Raw genomic sequence first — 17,603 nt, forward strand, 5'->3', positions numbered from 1 at the left:
ATTTTATAGTTTACCGGTGATAAGGCGGAAGTATAATATCTCAAAAATATTTTCCCGGGAGAATTCATTTTAAAACGGAAAAACATTTTGAAAAAAGGCGTTTCCAGGTAAAAGCAAGGGATATTGAAAATCCAAAGGTTTTAATTAAAGGCTTGGGAAGTTTTAAATTTGGGGGCGGATTGATAAACAATTATTCAGCCGGCTATAGCTAGCGACCATATAAAAAACACGATTCATATAACATAACATTGACACGGAAAGGACGCTCTAGGCAAGTCCAACAGACTCTTCGTACGTATAACATGTTACGGTACGTATTAATCTTCAAGTCACTTTCAAACTATTTAGTGGCATTTTGGAAATATCCTATATGAAAAGCAATATTTTTTCATATTAGAGAGTTTTAGATTTACGTTCACGGCAAACGTGAAACGTCAGTTGACCAGTAAAAAATTCTTTGAAATTACTGAAAAAGAATCGCAAAAAGTCCAAGTAGTAGAAAAACAAAAGAGTATTTGCGCTTGGTGAGAAGGTAAGTTTGTAAAAGGTAAAGTAAAATACAGGAAAACTATGGAAATGTGTTCACGTTTGCCGTTTGCGGGGAGAAAAAAAGTCAATCTAAAACTCTCTATAGATGGCGGAATTCCCCCAACTTTGATCCAAAACCATACCCTTTAAACTTGGACTTAGGGAAGCTAATCATGTATTTATAAACTATATAAAAGTCATTCAAATCCTTGATAAAGGAATCTTGATAGCAAAAAGACGGATATTTTCAGCTTTTTTTAAAAGTACGGTCAACAAATTGCAAATTTATTGATTATTTGTAAATCGTTTTCTCCAAAACTAATTTCAGTTGTACTTGATGATTTCTAGTGTTCATGGACTACTTATAATATAATGAAGAATTCTTTGATTAAACCATCCTTTCTTCTTTTTTGCTGCTGTGTCCTCTGCGTTATATCACGTAAGTATGAAAGCTGTGCCTGGACGACTTCAAATCCAAAAGAAAATTACTTACGGGAGAGGTCCAAAAAAATCTACAAAAAATTAAAGTCCCGTATAGTATAGAGTGAGATTAGAAAAAATTGCATTCTGTCGTATCGACTAGCGACCTTGAGTACATTGTGTTTATGGCCAAATTAAGCTTGTAAACGATAAATTATTTTCACCGGATTTGCAATTTTATCCGCAAGAGGAATTGAACAAATTAAAATCCCTTTTTTTCACTTTTGTCAAAATAAACTTCACAATGTAAGTCACAATATACGTCACAATTACGACACAATAAGCGTCACAATAAACGTCACAATAAACGTCACAATAAACGTCACAATAAACGTCACAAAAAAGAGAACCAAAAGGTGTCAATGGAAAGAAAAGCGTTTATTCCTAGTTATGAGTCATGACAATAAAACGAACTTATTTTCTTTTACTTAATAGCTACGAAGGAAACTAGCGATGATATAGGCAGTGAGGATGTTCCAGCACACTTATGCAAATATTCCAACGTTTTCGCAGTCGATTGTTCTTACATATCATTCAAGAATGGAATGCCGTTACCCGAGAAGCTACTTTATTATAAGTATGTGCACTAACAAAGATTCGTATGCAATTTTACAATAACATTCTCTTTTCTCATTCCGTATATACCGCTGTGGCTTATGACTGAAGATTCATCTACACAGGCGTAGCCTCGTTTAAGAGAAAAACATTTGCAAAAGTCAACTGTAATGTAAAGAATGCGGAAGTTGAACATACCAGTGTTTTGAAATTTTACGGGCATTTAATGTTATCTGTAAATAGCTGACTTTTCTTTCCTGTGGCTCGTCAAGGATTGGGCGCGCAAAGACGCATGGGATTGATAGTTTTTCGACAACACGATTCGCAATATAATTGGCTAATCCTTTTTTCCTAGATCACGTGTTATTTCAAAGAAAGTACACATGCAACACATACAAACAAACACTGCAAAAATATTTGAGAGCACAAAACTATATGATCTTTTCTATTATTTTGGCAAGTTGAACAGCTCTCAACCTCGCTAAAGGTTTTTATTCATTAGTTTAAACTAAATGAATGACTACCTAATTATTCGACTAAAATAGGTTCAAGAATCTGCAGTCAAAAGGAGTTTATTATGCGAAGGTTGGCCTTACTGTAAGTAAAGAAATATTTCATTTAAAAACAATAAGAATATGATATCTAAAACCTTTAAAAAATTACCTGAACAATGGTGCTTATCATTTAAACAATCCATCCGGTTGGAAGTTTGTTTGGAACGGAAAGAAATTCCGAAAAGTGTGGGAAAAGTGGATTACAATCGGGAACTTTCCGATTGAAACGGTTACATACCTTCTGTTTTCCAACCGGAATTTCCAGTTTTTCCCGGAAAATGGAAAGTACCCCCAAACGTCAGTGTGCTGTTTTGGAGGGAGAAAAACCATAGATTAATAATAATAATAGTATTACTATTATTATCATTATTATTATCCTTATTATTATCATTTAAAAATAATTATTTTTTATATTTTACAAATATGTTTTTATCGATAAATAAGTAATTTGTACATATATTTGTTATTTTATATTCATAATCTCTTTATTAACGTTATTATAAATTTTATTATTATTATTATCATTATTGTTAACATTATTATTATTATTATTATTATTATTATCATCATGCAATTTGGGCTTAATGAACAAATACTTGCTTTTATTAAATAATCGAATTAATATATTTATTTTTCCTTCAAATATTTAGTTTTTTTACAAATTGTAGCATTAGTAAGATACCTAAAGACTACTTCAAAGACCTTGATTCTTTGATAGTGATGTAAGTAAAAATAAGCAACAAACGAACAAACGAACAAACAAAACAAACGAACAAACGAACAAACGAACAAACGAACAAACGAACAAACGAACAAAACAAACGAACAAACGAACAAACGAACAAACGAACAAACGAACAAACGAACAAACGAACAAACGAACAAACGAACAAACGAACAAACGAACAAACGAACAAACGAACAAACGAACAAACGAACAAACGAACAAACGAACAAACGAACAAACGAACAAACGAACAAATTTGTGGGAACATTTAATACCTATTCTAGTTCTCTTGCTAATAACGTATTCACTTATGTTTTAGTTCGTTAGAGGCAAACAAATTACTTCACCTACACGAGGATGTATTCAGCTATTGCAAAGGACTCCAAAGGCTGTAATTTTACTGCAAAGTGCCATTCATAATATGAATAAATATAGTCTTATTAGACATTGATAATGTCTCAAAATATCAAACATATTCATTATTTTCTGTTTTCTTTTCTTTTGAGTTAAAAACGCATTTCAATAAATTTAGAAATAATTTACAAAGATTGAATGCGGATGAACCATTGATAGATAAAGTCTTGATATATTGTAGATATTTGAGCCATAATGTGATAGAAAGGTTACCAGAGAAAGTCTTCAGAGAACTGAGACAGTTGATGTTTTTGTAAGTAAAAATGTGTAGCAAATCTTGAGAATAGAGAATAGATAGGTTTTCCACCATCATGTGTCCAAGCCCATGCATAATCCAGCTTGGGCTGCCTGTGGTTAGATGGCAGAACAATAAAATCCCTTTGCTCTCGGGAATTCAATTTTTTCTCATGTAAAACGATTGTATTATTCCTGCCATCTAACATGGCTGCCGTCACGTGATGGTGCAAAACCTCTATCAAATATAAAATCGAATGCTTCACCTCATGTACTGATTTTGCAATATTTATATTTAATATTTAATCGATTGATAGCTAGATCATTGCAATAAAACAAGATTAGGTTTACATTGACGTCTTTTTTCCAAGGGACCTCAGTTATAACAGGATTGCGAGTCTACCAGAGGAAATCTTCAGAGGATTATACAAACTTGAACTTTTGTAAGTAAAAGTTACAGGCCTTAGGGGGAAAAAAGCGTCTTTGAAAATCAGGTAATTGTAAAACACCTTGAAAGTGGCTTCGTGCAACAGCGCCCTGAGGATAGTTATGTCATTTCCCAGAATGCCTTTCGGTCTCAGTTCCTATGTTTTATGTTTTGAACATAAAAGACGACTTGCACTAATAGGTCACGTGATTCTACTTCGCTTTAAATGAGAGCTGTGTTAAAATGAACAACAAAAATGGAAAGAGCACCTCGATATTAGTATGGTGGCGGAGTTTTAGCTCATAACAAGCGAAACAGGAGAAATGGCATCAAATATGAAATCAAATATTTTATAAGGATTCGTATGGGAAAATATGCTGGACGGCAAATCTTTGTCATCCTTACAAAATATTCCATTTTATATTTACCATGCCTCTTATAGTCAATATTATGAGCCGAAGCTTCCCCCTTGTTTATTTTCACATGCTTTTAGGGTCACGTGACTTGTCAGTGCAAGTCTTCTATTGAGTGTAGAACGAAAACATGAAATCTGTATTAACGATTATTTCCTTGTTTGACACAGGTTTCTTAACGACAATCGATTGGTTTCTTTACAAGCGACTTTGTTCAAAGGACTTAATCGTCTCGAATATTTGTAAGTTATGTTCCAATAATAGGCTCCGTCACAGTTCCATGCGCCATCTTGAAACGTAGCCGTTCCTTTGCATGGGAGCGCGAGAGGAACGGCGAGCTTGCAATAATGATAGAGACATGTGATATTGTCCAAGGTGTTTATCATTGCAAGCTCCACTGTTCCTCTCATGGCTACCTTTCAAATTGGAGCAGGGAACTCTGAAAGAAACCATTAAATTAGCTGATCTGAGAAAAAATTGCTAGCCAATGAAAATGTCACTTTTTCTCAGTTTGAAATTAAGGATTTTCCAAGCCATCAAATAAAAAAAATGTTGCTAACAGGCGCTTAACAGTGTTATAATAATAAATGACACAGTTTTTCTGCAGTGAAGTCACTGGCTATTTCAGATCAGCTGTTAGGTTGTCAGTCAAATTACCCTAAGAGGCTATGATAAATCGCATGTGTATACTTGTCACAGGTCACTTTCTAAAAACCGTTTGATTAACTTGCCAAAGACACTTCTCCAAGGACTACCTAATCTTATAATGACGTAAGTATAACCTGTGACTGCTCTTTAGATGAATCGTTATTCATTTTTACTCATTTATTTTTCCTTCTTATTTTTTAAGGGCATTTATAGGCAATGGGTTGTATATTCTTCCAAATGGCCTTTTGGATAATTTACCTCTTCTTGTTGGCGCGTAAGCTAAAGTTTAATGTGATGTGATGTGATGTGACGTGACGTGACGTGATGTGATGTGATGTGATGTGATGTGATTTGACGTGACGTGACGTGACGTGACGTGGCGTGACGTGGCGTGATTTGACAAAATGGAACTGGATGGGATTGGATAGGGCGGGACGAGACGTTATGTGACTTGATGTGACGGAATGGGATGGGATGGAGCGGCGCGGGATGTGGTGAGGTGCGATGGGATGTGACGTGACGTGACGTGATAGAATGTGATGGGATGGGAAGGAGCGGGACGTGGCTAGGCGTGATGGGATGTGACGTGACTTGTTGTGATGGAATCGGGCGGGGCGGGGCGTGGCGTGACGTGAGACTGGTATTATTAATTACCTATTTCCTGATTTTATGGATGCAAGCAGTCACTGTAGAGAATAAATAATACAGTATTTTGTATCTTATAAAAATATTTTGGATATATATAGGGACTTTTCTGACAATAACTTAATCAATTCTTGGGATTTGGAAATCCAAAGAAGCAAAGAAATTCAGGCAATGTAAGTCTTTTTTTTTAATCACACAATCCCAACACATTCATATAATTCGAGGTAAATTATCGTTTGTGTATTGTGACGCGATATCATCTGGGCCCGGTTGCACGAAGGGTGAATAGCGCTATCCGACGGATAAATCCTTATCCAGTGGATAAGTCGATGCTGTTATCCAATAAATTTATCCACTGGATAATTTTATCCGTCGGATAGCGCTATCCACCCTTCGTACAATCGGGCCCTGAAATTCTCTTTATGATCAGCTACGTAACCTTTCTTCTGTATCGTCATTTACGCGTAATTTTGAGTCAGTGTTGTTGCGCAACTGGCTATGTATCAATTAAATTTCAATTGTAATTTTTAATACTAAAAAAAAAAAAAAAAAAAAAAATTCCAAAACATTGGAAATTAGGTATGAAGATCCCCTCGAGAACCTAATGAAGTCTATTGTATTGTATTGCTACAATTTTTAAATGTTCAATATTAAAATTAAAATCATTTTTAAAATTCAAAATTTAATTTTTTATATCTTAAAAGATATATAGTTTTTCTTTGTTATACTTTGATACACTATATTTAAAGAAACTTTTACAGCAAACGTATTTCTGAATTTTTGTTTCAGATCGTTTCATAGCAATAAAATGCTAGAAATTAAGCCTCTTAAAACCTTGAACGACCTCGTATCGCTGTAAGTTGTTAGATATGTGCTGGACATTTCATTCATTAATTTACAATTAGTGCTATAATTGTATCACCACTCTATGATCCCATATACACAACTATTGTATTGTTTTCAAATTCTCTTTCCTGTCCAAATTAAAGATGAATTTGGATCGTTTCTATTCGCATTCTTTCGAGGGAAAATTATGACTTATGGAATCAGTCTAGTATAGTTTGGGATAATATAATTAATCTGCAATAGGACTACATGTCTGTCCAATTTGGAAATGATCGAATTAAAAAGAATTTCTCTGGACTGCCAAATTGGACTCGGCGTATCGGCCTCTTGCAATTTTGTCAGTCCTTGGAATTTTTTTCATTCAATTATTTTCAAATTGGACAGCATATAGTCCTATTACCTAAACAATTTTTTTTATTTAAAAAAGATACAATCGAGTGGATTCTGACACAATAACATATATTAGAACAAAGTTGTCGTTTGAGATTTTGAAAGCTGTAATTACATGCATTAGAGGCTCCCGCACTCCTTTTTATAAGAACAACGAAAGTGACTTTCTATTGGACTTTAGCATTAATACTAACCTTGCCGATATTAGATAATTTTAGACTTTTTTATAATGCTTGTTTTTCATTTTGTTTTTTTCTAGTTTTTTGTAAATAGTAACTTTTTCTCTTTAAATTTTCACAAAGTACATAATGTAAATATTCTTTTATTATTATTATTATTTTTTAATGATTTACAAACTTATTATTATTATTACATTATTGTTATTAAAATTTATGTTAGGGATTTATTTTCAATCGAGTGGATTGTTGAATATTTTATTTGTTTAACTATATTAGAAAATATTTTTGAAGATTTTTTGAAATTTTATGACTTACGATTGCTTGGTTTATAATCTTTTGATGTCGTTTATAATCATAGAATGCTCCAGAACAACCACATTTCGATTATCAAGTCTAATACATTTGTGAACCTCGCATCACTTTTGATTATGTAAGTATTATTACTGCTATGTATTGATGTATGATGTGAACAGTAAAACCTAAAAACCTTTATTATTTATTCTTGTGAATAATTGATTAATTGATCTTATTAATTAATTTAAAAAATTGAATGCAGATTTTTTTATTTAGTGATCTTATTAATTAGTTACTTATCGCTAATTAATTATATAATTATAACTAATTAACTATAACTAATTGATATGACTTAATTAATATTAATTAATTAATTAAATTACTAACGAAGATCATTAATTTGTTCTGCATTATTTAATTGATTTTTTAAAACTTCCTTTTAAGAATAGTTATCTTTCCTCTGTTATTTTTATGAAGTTCTAGATGTTTCCTGGAAGGAATTTGTTTTCGTCTACATACTTTTTTTCTAACTATTTTAGGTGACACATTTTGGACTTTCGTTTTACAGGTTTTTATTTTTGAATCGAGTCACATTTACTTTAGTTTTAGGTTTGTTTTAGAAAAGAATTTGCTAAACATCCACCATGTTGAAAAGAGGCGTCCTTTAAAAAAGAGGCTCATGATTCAGCGCGCATCCTACTCGTTACCAGTTACCCGCGCAACATCGGAAAGCCTAATATTTCTGTAATATTCTTTCTATTTTTGATAGTAACCTGTCGGAGAACAGAATAAATACTGTTGAATGGAATTCGTTTGTGAACGTACCTAAGTTAAAACATTTGTAAGTATTGACATATTTTTAATACATAATATGACACACAAAAGAAACCTCTTGATAAAGATAATAATTGTGCGGCCTTATATTACAGATTGCTCAGATTAATTATTATTATCATTATTATATTTTTGTTTTGTTTCAAGATTTCTAAGTAATAACCGAATAGTGCAGATGAATGGTATTTTCAGCGCCAACATGAGCCTTACTTCTTTGTAAGTTAAGTATTTATTGCTTAACATTATTCTACACCTTGACTTTCATTTGATTAATAATGAAGCTTCTTTTTACGTTTTATAGAAAAGAGAAGATAATGGATATGAAACCTAGCAATAACCTACCAGCCTACTAACTATTTCAAGGGTTTTAAGTATAATAGACAGATATTACAAATACTTTCTAACTAATACTGTATGTGCATTCTTTTTCAAGATCTTTGACGAATAACCCTATACGAGTTTTTGATGACAACTTTTTTGAAAGTTCTTCACTTCAATTCCTGTAAGAATGTAGCTTGTTTAATAAATCTGATTAACAGCTATTTCAAAAAGTTGGTGAAACTTTTATTGCATGTTCTTTGCAATCACATCGCTCATGGTGCACTCCGCCCATTTATGCAACATGGAACAAAACCTTCCAAGTTCCAACCTATTTTGAAATAACTGTATATAATATATATTATATGAAATTAATGCCACAAGTTCAGTCTGCAATTTAGTTTATACATAGGTATGGTATTAAGGCAAGAACATCATTTTACATTTAGCTTTGCCGAAAACACAAACATCAGTGAATTCCACTTTATATCAAGGACCGCCATATCTTCACGGAAGACGCAAATCTACTTGTAAGTATATTTATTTATAAGTAGAATAAACCTACTTATGGTCTATCACGAATCCTGCGCTCTGATTGGCTGATCTACTAGTGGTCTATTAGTGATAGACGACTAGTAGCGAAAAGAAGAGGCTTTGGTAACCTGAACGACACAAAAATAAAATAATTTCAACTTAATTTCAACATTGCTTGTGTTAATCTATTTGACTTGGGTTTATACTACAAACAACTGATTGAAGCAGGACACTCACAGATCAAACCCTGAAACAACCTGGGCTAATCTGAGTCAGGTTATGGCTAACTCACAGATAGAACCCTGGAACAATCTCTGGGCTGATCTAAGTCAGGGCATGACTAACTCACAGATCAAACCATGAAACAACCTCTAAGCTGATCTTAGTCAGGGCACGGCTAACTCACAGATTGAATCCTGAAACAACCTCTGGGCTGACCTAAGTCATGGCGAGTGCACTGATATTAATCTACCGAGCATCAACTTACTATATTACCATTAATTCTAGTTTTTGTTGTTTATGATATTTTTTGTTTGTCTCTAGGGTCCCATCCAGTTCCCATTCATCTTTTCAAATCAAAATAACGAATAATACCCAGTTTCTAAAACGCTTACTCGGATTCAGTGGTATCAATTGTAAAGAAGACGGATATTGCACCCATTGTCCAATAGGTGCTTTCACAATAGTACCTGGTTTGTATTCAATGAACTCAAGGTGCTACAACTGTCCTGCAGGTAAAAACAGTGTTGAATTACCATAAACTACAGCTATTTAGTGTGACATTCGTTTCGGTTAGCAAGGCAAGCATGTCCTTCTCATAAAAGAGAGAGAGAGAGAAAAAGAAAATTTAGAAGTTGAATTTTGTCGAGGGAGGATAACTGGAGAATCCGCAGAAAAATCCTCGAAGCAAAGGAGAGTATCTATTAGAGGCCGTGGACCAGAATCCCAGGGGAACGAAACTCTATTGTTATGCCTCCTGTCATGGTTGCCATCACGTGATGTTGCAAAGCCTCTATTAGGCCACTTTTTCGTTCCATTAAGAATAAGATTCTTTTTTTTTTAGATGTATTCATATTCATGTGTCTTTACATGCGTAACCAGGTTGACCACAAGACAGTAGTTCCAACTCGAGGATGGACTTCATTTGTTCATACATTCAATTCTTCGTTTGCACTATACGTCATCGCGGCCATATTGGTACCATTTAACCAAAAATTTCTCATTAGCATCCATTGTTAACGGTACCACAATGGCCGCCATGTTTTTGTCTTTTAACTCTCTTGGGAATGCTTGCAAGCCATCAATACGTACATTTACATTTAATATTTTTTGCTGATCAACTTAGACTTCGACTCGGAACCATTTTTTAGTGGCAACTCAAGCGAATTCCGAAAAAGTCTATTTGCAGTTCGCTACTCAATGATATCACTTATTTAGTTTGTTTACCATAAACACGATATATGTTTCCATTTCAGGTGGATTCTTTCAGGATAACATCGGTCACGTGTTAACGACGTTTGACGTTTTTAAAGGCTGTAAGACTTGTCCACCCGGAACATATGTCAGCATTGAAAATGCACCAGGAAAGAGCAGTTTAGATTGTAAAAAATGTCCTTCAGGTACTGGCTATTCTAAATATCCTAAGATGTATATATTTGTAAAACCTTTTGATCAGTCTTCAGTTTAATACGTAAAGTTTTTTCCTTGGATACCTCTCAACCGCAATGTATTATTGTAAATGTGCAAATGCATGTGGAATATTTTCTTTAAATATCGCAGGAAGAAGAAATTCCTTCAATGATTTTTTCGTGCTTTAAATTTTAGGAACAAAATTCAGTGACTTTGCAGGATTCAGAGCTTGTAAGTGCCTTCCTGGATTTTATCGAACCGATCGTTTCGGCCCTTGTGAGAAGTGCCCAACAGATGGCGTTGTCTGCAGAAATGAGTTGATTTTCCTAAAACCTGGATTCTACTGGGCCTAGGACTCAAATCCTCGTAAGGAGGCTTTCCGCAAACTTGCCAGAAATCTCGAGATCGAAGATGACACATATGATATCAATAATACAAAGTATATTGGACGACTACCACCTGCGTATTCTTGTCCTGTACGAGAAGCTTGTACAGGGTCGATCTTCTGTTCTGAAGGCTACACTGGGGTCCTTTGTAGTGTTTGCGTCGAAGGTTTTTATAAAAGTGCTAGCTTAGGATGTAGGAAGTGTTCCATTGAGTGGATTTCACTGCAAGTTGTGATCATCCTATTCTTCATAATTTCGTTTGCGACTTTAGTGAGAAAGAAGAAAAGAAGAGATAAGAGTGGTCGTTCCATCTCAGAAATATTGATGTCTCAAATCAAGATTACTATAGGTTTTTACCAAGTCAGTTTAGGAATGATACAGAGCTTTTCGTTAATAGATTGGCCAGAGAATTTGAACAAATATGTTAATTATGCAAATATATTGCAACTGAACTTGTTTCAAGTCTTGCCTCTACAGTGCCTCGTACCAAGATTCACATTCAATCCTTTTTACAAAATGGTTATGATGATATCAGGAAATGTGTTTGTGATTATTGTAGCCACTATCATCTATTACTTTCGTAAATCTCGCATTAACAAGAAAGACTTACCCGATGAACAAAAGACAGCTGCTATTTCATCTGCCAAAGAAACAAACTATCGCTTTATCATCTTCTTCTTATTCCTTACCTTCCCATCAACATGTACCAGTATTATCACTGTGATGCCAGCAGCGTGTCATGAAATTTGCTCTGAACAAAGCTGTAGGTGGTACCTGAAGGCGGACTACGGACTGAAGTGTTTCGACAGCTACTATTACAAGTATGGAATTAACCATTTCTCACAGATGGAACCCTTAGACAACCTCTGGGCTGATTGAAGTCAGGGCATGGCTAACTCACAGATGGAACCCTGAAACAACCTCTGGGCTGATCTAAGTCAGGGCATGGCTAACTCACAGATGGAACCCTGAAACAACCTCTGGGCTGATCTAAGTAGTCAGGGTACGGCTAAATTACAGATTGAACCCTGAAACAACCTCTGGGCTGATCTAAGTCAGGGCTTGGCTATCTCACAAATCGTACTCTGAAACAACCTCTGGACTGATCTAAGTCAGGGCATGGTTAACTCACAGATCCTACCCTGAAACAACCTCTGGGCTGATCTAAGTCAGGGCATGGATAACTCATCAAACCCTGAAACAACCTCAAGGTTAATCTAAGTCAGGGTATGGCTAACTCATAGATCAAACCCTGAAACAACCTCTGGGTTGATATAAGTCAGGGTATGGCTAACTCACAGATCAAACCCTGAAACAACCTCTGGGCTGATCTAAGTCAGGGTATGGCGGCCTAGAAAGTCGGTGGCCGCCATGTTGGTTGACAATACAAAAGGCACCAAGACCATGCAAATCTATAGTCAAAGTCAACCAAGAATATCAGGTTTCGTGTAGGTATTTTAATGAAGTATTCTAAAAATATTTTTGATTTACAGATGGTTGAAAGTTGCTTGGCTAGCAGTTCTCTATCCAGTTGCTCTCTTAGTAATTACGTTCAGATTACTTTGGAAGTGCAACACCAAAACTAAGATCAAAGACGACCAATTTCTTTCCCAAAACAAAGAGCTTCGCCTGGCATGTTCATTTTTGTTTGAGAACTATTCAAGGAAGTTATGGTATTGGGAACTTGTCGAGACCACACGAAAGCTCATCTTTGCATCGGGAATGTTTTTGATAAGTAATGGGAGCAGGATTCATATCATGGCTGCAGCATCTATGTCAATCGTCTATGCATTACTTTTCGCCTTCCTCAAACCAATGAAACATGCATCTGACAATGTCGTTCAACTTACATCCCTAACAGCAACGTTTGTTAACTTTTCGCTGGCGGCTTTGTTGAGGATTTCAAAAGAGTCATCTGAAAATGCTTTCAGTGACGACATTCAAGAAGAGGCTATTGTCAGTAATTTCCTCATCGCTACCAATGCGCTAATTCTTATCCTAATAAACTGTGAGTGACCTTGTTCTTTATTCACATCTATACTATGCAAATAATACGATACATATCAAACAATGAGTGTTAAAGCTCTCTTTCCTAGTCTTAAAAAAGGGACTGGGGAGAAGCTTGTTTATTTCGTATTTTTTTGTAGTTTTTTCTTGTTTTTTCGTCTTCGCCAATCTCGTAAATGTCTCTCAGCCGTTTCGCCAGCCGACGAACACGCTTGTCCGCCATCTTTGACCTCAGGGTAAATACCCGCAGTCCAAATGTGGAATTATATGATTCCATATATGGAGTGACCTTTCTCAACTCCAACTTTGACACTAATGTATGGAGCAAACCTTGATATGTTATTTAGCAACTGATTGCTTTTACGTACCCGTGGTTAATCCTGCAAACTTCCTCATCTTTGAGTAATAATTCTTTACTACTATTTTGTTTGCCACTCGCTGATCGCGACAAAAGTCGCAACGGGGCCTGAATAGCGCAATAGACTACCGTCGACTGATCAACTTAATAGACCCTTTTCCAAAATGGCGTACACTAATGGGAGTTAAATGAGTTAAAATCAAACGACTGAGTGAAACAACGTATAACAGCACTAAAAAAGCACCTTTACTTTACGCCATACCCCCCGTAAATGTGCAAACGTCTGTAAATTTGTCATTGATTTTTAACTTAATTTTTCTAGGCCGATATAAGCCCCGACATAATAAATCTTGTAGGGTTATTAAAGAAAAGGTGCTCTTTCTACTGATGTTATAGGTTTTTAATTTTCTCGTTTGATTTTGCCACAGCGATTTTGGAAAAAAAGTGTCCATAGTAAAAGTACGTACAAATAAATAAAATGGGAACCTACTTAAAAGATTAATCTGTACTTTCAGGGTATTCCTTTAGATTGTTGTATCCTAACATCAAAGCTTGGTTTCTAAACCCAAGATTTTCGTTGGAATGCTGCTTGGCTACGTTCGTTTCGTTTACTGGTGTAACAAGTAATTTCACCGATTCTTCCCCTGTTGCTAACATAGAGCTTCCAAGCATCCAGGATACTTTGAACGACCAGTTGACTTTGGATATTGAAGGATTCGAATATACAGAAGATATGGATAAACTTTCAAAGACAAATATTCAAAAATTCTTAAAGAAACGTGCCTGGGGCTCAAAAACCAAACAAGGTGAAAATAGCACCAAACAGAACGATGAGAATAGAAGAAATGCAGAGTCGAAATAAGGACATTACCTATTGACGATCATTTATTTGTTCCATTATTTTAAATCTATTAAATTTCGCAATTTCATTGAATAAGTACGTCATCCATAATTTGCTTTCAATCCGTTAGTTCTTATTTTGACTGTCAATTATATTTATAGAGAAGTTACTTTGTTTGGATATAAAATCATATTTAACAAATCACTTATACCAAATTTTCTTATTGGATACGTTACCCCAGCTGAAGAGGTGAATACCACATATCTATTCGGCCAGTTTCACTATCACAAGCCTTAAGTTAGGGTACAAACAAGGGTAGTATCTCTATATTTAAACGATTGTTTTTAACTATTATCTGGCACTCAATACCCTAGTATACTACTATGAACTTGCCTACCTATTTCACTATTTATTCATTTGAGAGAAAATACAATTTACATCTCCTGAAACGTCAGTAAGTTTTTTCATCTTTTCACGGTGTATAATTTACCTTTTCATCATTACATCATTTTATTGAGTAATGATATTATACATTTATTTATCTATTTTCTGTGTAATCATAATTAACTCCTAATTCATTATTTTAGTCTGAAGATATATTCATGCCAAGAGAATATAAACTAAGAGAAGGAATCCCCCCTATATAGCCTTGTAACCATCATGTGCACAGTTTGATGCTATTTTTAGCTTTGAGATATTTTGAGCGAAGAACCTGATTGGTTGATTTCTTGAGGGTAGGCGGCTTCTAGTGTTGCAGTAAACAAAAGCCTGTGTTTTTGTCGCTTTTCGTGTCCTAAAACGAGGCATTAAAGGAAGCATGATTATCGCGCGGGCATGGTAACGTGCTAAAAATAGCATCAATGATTCTAAATATAGCATCAAAGTGTGCACATGATGGGGCACGGGGATTCCTTCTCTTAGTTCATTTTCTCTCATTCAAGCTTATATCAACTATATACATTTTCTTATAATTCATGTTGTATAGTTTAAGAAATAGTTGTTTGATTGATTTCTTAGTGAGGATTTTTTTTTTTGGCCAGTTTAAATCTAGTATAATGATTTGTTACTAAATGTTCAGTGTTTGTCTGGATCAATAGCTGCCAGCGCCTTGTTCATCAGTAACAATGTCTTTTATTCCATGCTTCTCTGGAACCTTCTTCCCGCAGACCTTCGCGCCATTAAATATGTTAGTTTGTTTAAGCGCCATCTTAAAACCCACCTTTTTAAATCAGCATTTTGATAGTTCTTTTAGTATATATCAATATATATTTATTCGTTCTATTTGTAAATAGTTATATAGTTATACATATATTATATTATATTATTGTAATGCGCGCATGATCATTGTATGGAATGCGCGCCAATAAGTGATTAAATTATTATTATTAATTATTATTCCCGCATTTGAATGGTCAGTAAATTCGATATTTTTTCGATAGTGGAACATCAGTTTATTCTTGTGTCATCATATTTCCCGATCGACAATTATTTTGGACTTGATAAAATACAGTAAATGTATGAAAACATCAGTGTAAGTCTAACCTCCACTTGGGGCCATTGTTTCGTAGTCACAAGTCAATTCGGGGAAATTTATGTGTCTCAAGAACATTAGACAAAAGCTGCTTATGACTCCAATACTTGACTAGGCGGTTTGTTTGTAGATGCTTTCAACACTAGACAATTAGTGTCGGCACTAACTGTGAAACAAGATTTGGTTAAGAGCATGACGGAGGTCTTTCATTCGCCATAGATACAAAATGGGATTGAGAGTAGAGATAAGGAGTATAAAAAACTCCCCGGAATGCAACAAAGCTGGCTTATTTAATACCGCGTTCAGACCAAGCGAAGAATAAACACAAAGCAATGGAGTATAAGATAGCAAAACCTGTCCCAAGATGATCACCATAGTAACAAGAAACCTCTTGTATTTCCAGATGTTAAAGCCAGGCGCTGTTTGATCCGTGGTATTATGAATAACAGAATGTGCAATACTGGTAAACATCTTTTTCATCAAATAAAAAGACAAGCCATACAATGTGATTATAATGACTAGGAATAAGATCATGATCGACATTAGAATCGTCGTGTCATTATCCTCGTACGTTTTGAACTGAAGTCCAATGATCATCGCAGATCCTGGAGCTAGCCATAAAAAAATGACAGCGATCAAGCACCGTTTCTTTGTTACAATGATCCTGTAGTTTTGTTTCGTTGCAATGGCCAAAAACCGGTCGAGAGCAATAGCAGCCAAGGTTGTCATTGATATTGCAGTAAGGCTATATCCCAATCTAACGACAAGGGCATGAATAAACACGAAAGCTTGACACCAGTTCATTAAAGCGGAGATGCAGTAAGCGATAAATACTGGCTGTACCACAGCACCAGCTAAGAGATCCGTGAGCGCAAGACTAGACAGAAGAATCCTCGAGGGCGTTTGTAGAGGAGGCGTTTTCCAGATAGTCAAAATGACAAGAGCATTGAGAATTGTAGCCGATATGCCAGTGACCAAATTGAGCCCAATTAAAGGGATTACAAAATCAAAATGATATGTCTGAGTAGTGACCATGCCTATAACACAGAAATTCATTTTCCTGAAGCGTTTTCTTGCGAGAAATAGAATGTTTTTCTTTCATACCAGCTGCTTCTTTCAAGAATCTCGGACGTGATACAACTACTTCAATTTAAAATATTATTGGCCAAGCAGGCCAGACGGTTGAGAACATTCCTGTCACATGAAAGACTTAATTTTAGACACAACTAACTTTTTCAATTGATCTTGATCTCGTTATAATGACATCCACAATATCAATTTAAGTGAAGAACACACTAGTTAATACTTAAGGACAAGTGTGACAAAAGAAGGGCGGCAGAAAAACATTCAGTTTTGTCAAAACCCTGAAACAACCTCTGGAATGATCTAGGTCAAGGCACGGCTAACTCACAGATTGAACCCTGGAACAACCTCTGGAATGATCTAGGTCAAGGCACGGCTAACTCACAGATTGAACCCTGAAACAACCTCTGGAATGATCTAGCTCAAGACACGGCTAACTCAGATTGAACCCTGGAACAACCTCTGGGCTGATCTAAGTCAGGGCATGGCTAACTCACAGACTGAACACTGAAACAACCTCTGGGCTGAACAAAGTCTGGGCATGGCTAACTCAGATGGAACCCTGAAACAATCTCTGGGTTAATTAAATCAGGGCACGACTAATTCACAGATCGATCCCTGCATGAAACGATATCTGGGCTGATCAAAGTAAGATATAAATTTATATAAATAACAAAGATGTCTATCTACTTAGTTCCATTGTCGTATATAATTCTCGAAAATTCTATAACTTTGCATTTCAAGATAA

The 17,603-nt window shown here is 35.2% G+C and overlaps 1 protein-coding gene and 1 long non-coding RNA gene across 2 annotated transcripts; both read left to right on the top strand.

Moving 5' to 3' along the window:
* Window positions 1-6,420: 6,420 nt before the first annotated feature.
* On the top strand, window positions 6,421-8,431 carry LOC116305498 (uncharacterized). Its single transcript, XR_016121704.1, has 4 exons — window positions 6,421-6,480; window positions 7,399-7,470; window positions 8,104-8,175; window positions 8,316-8,431. It is a non-coding gene; the product is annotated as an uncharacterized LOC116305498 (long non-coding RNA).
* A 119-nt stretch (window positions 8,432-8,550) lies between these two features.
* LOC116305495 (cysteine repeat modular protein A-like) lies at window positions 8,551-13,082 on the top strand. Its single transcript, XM_089040614.1, is given in 6 exon segments — window positions 8,551-8,670; window positions 8,936-9,016; window positions 9,564-9,754; window positions 10,496-10,639; window positions 10,845-11,856; window positions 12,502-13,082. Coding segments are annotated over 4 exon segments (1,737 nt in total). The 5' UTR covers window positions 8,551-8,670; window positions 8,936-9,016; window positions 9,564-9,723; the 3' UTR covers window positions 13,052-13,082.
* Window positions 13,083-17,603: the final 4,521 nt, after the last annotated feature.

Source organism: Actinia tenebrosa, unplaced genomic scaffold (assembly GCF_029948245.1).
Source record: "Actinia tenebrosa isolate PJP-AT-01 unplaced genomic scaffold, QUT_ActTen_1.0 PGA_scaffold7__59_contigs__length_16204524, whole genome shotgun sequence".
Lineage (NCBI taxonomy): Eukaryota > Metazoa > Cnidaria > Anthozoa > Actiniaria > Actiniidae > Actinia > Actinia tenebrosa.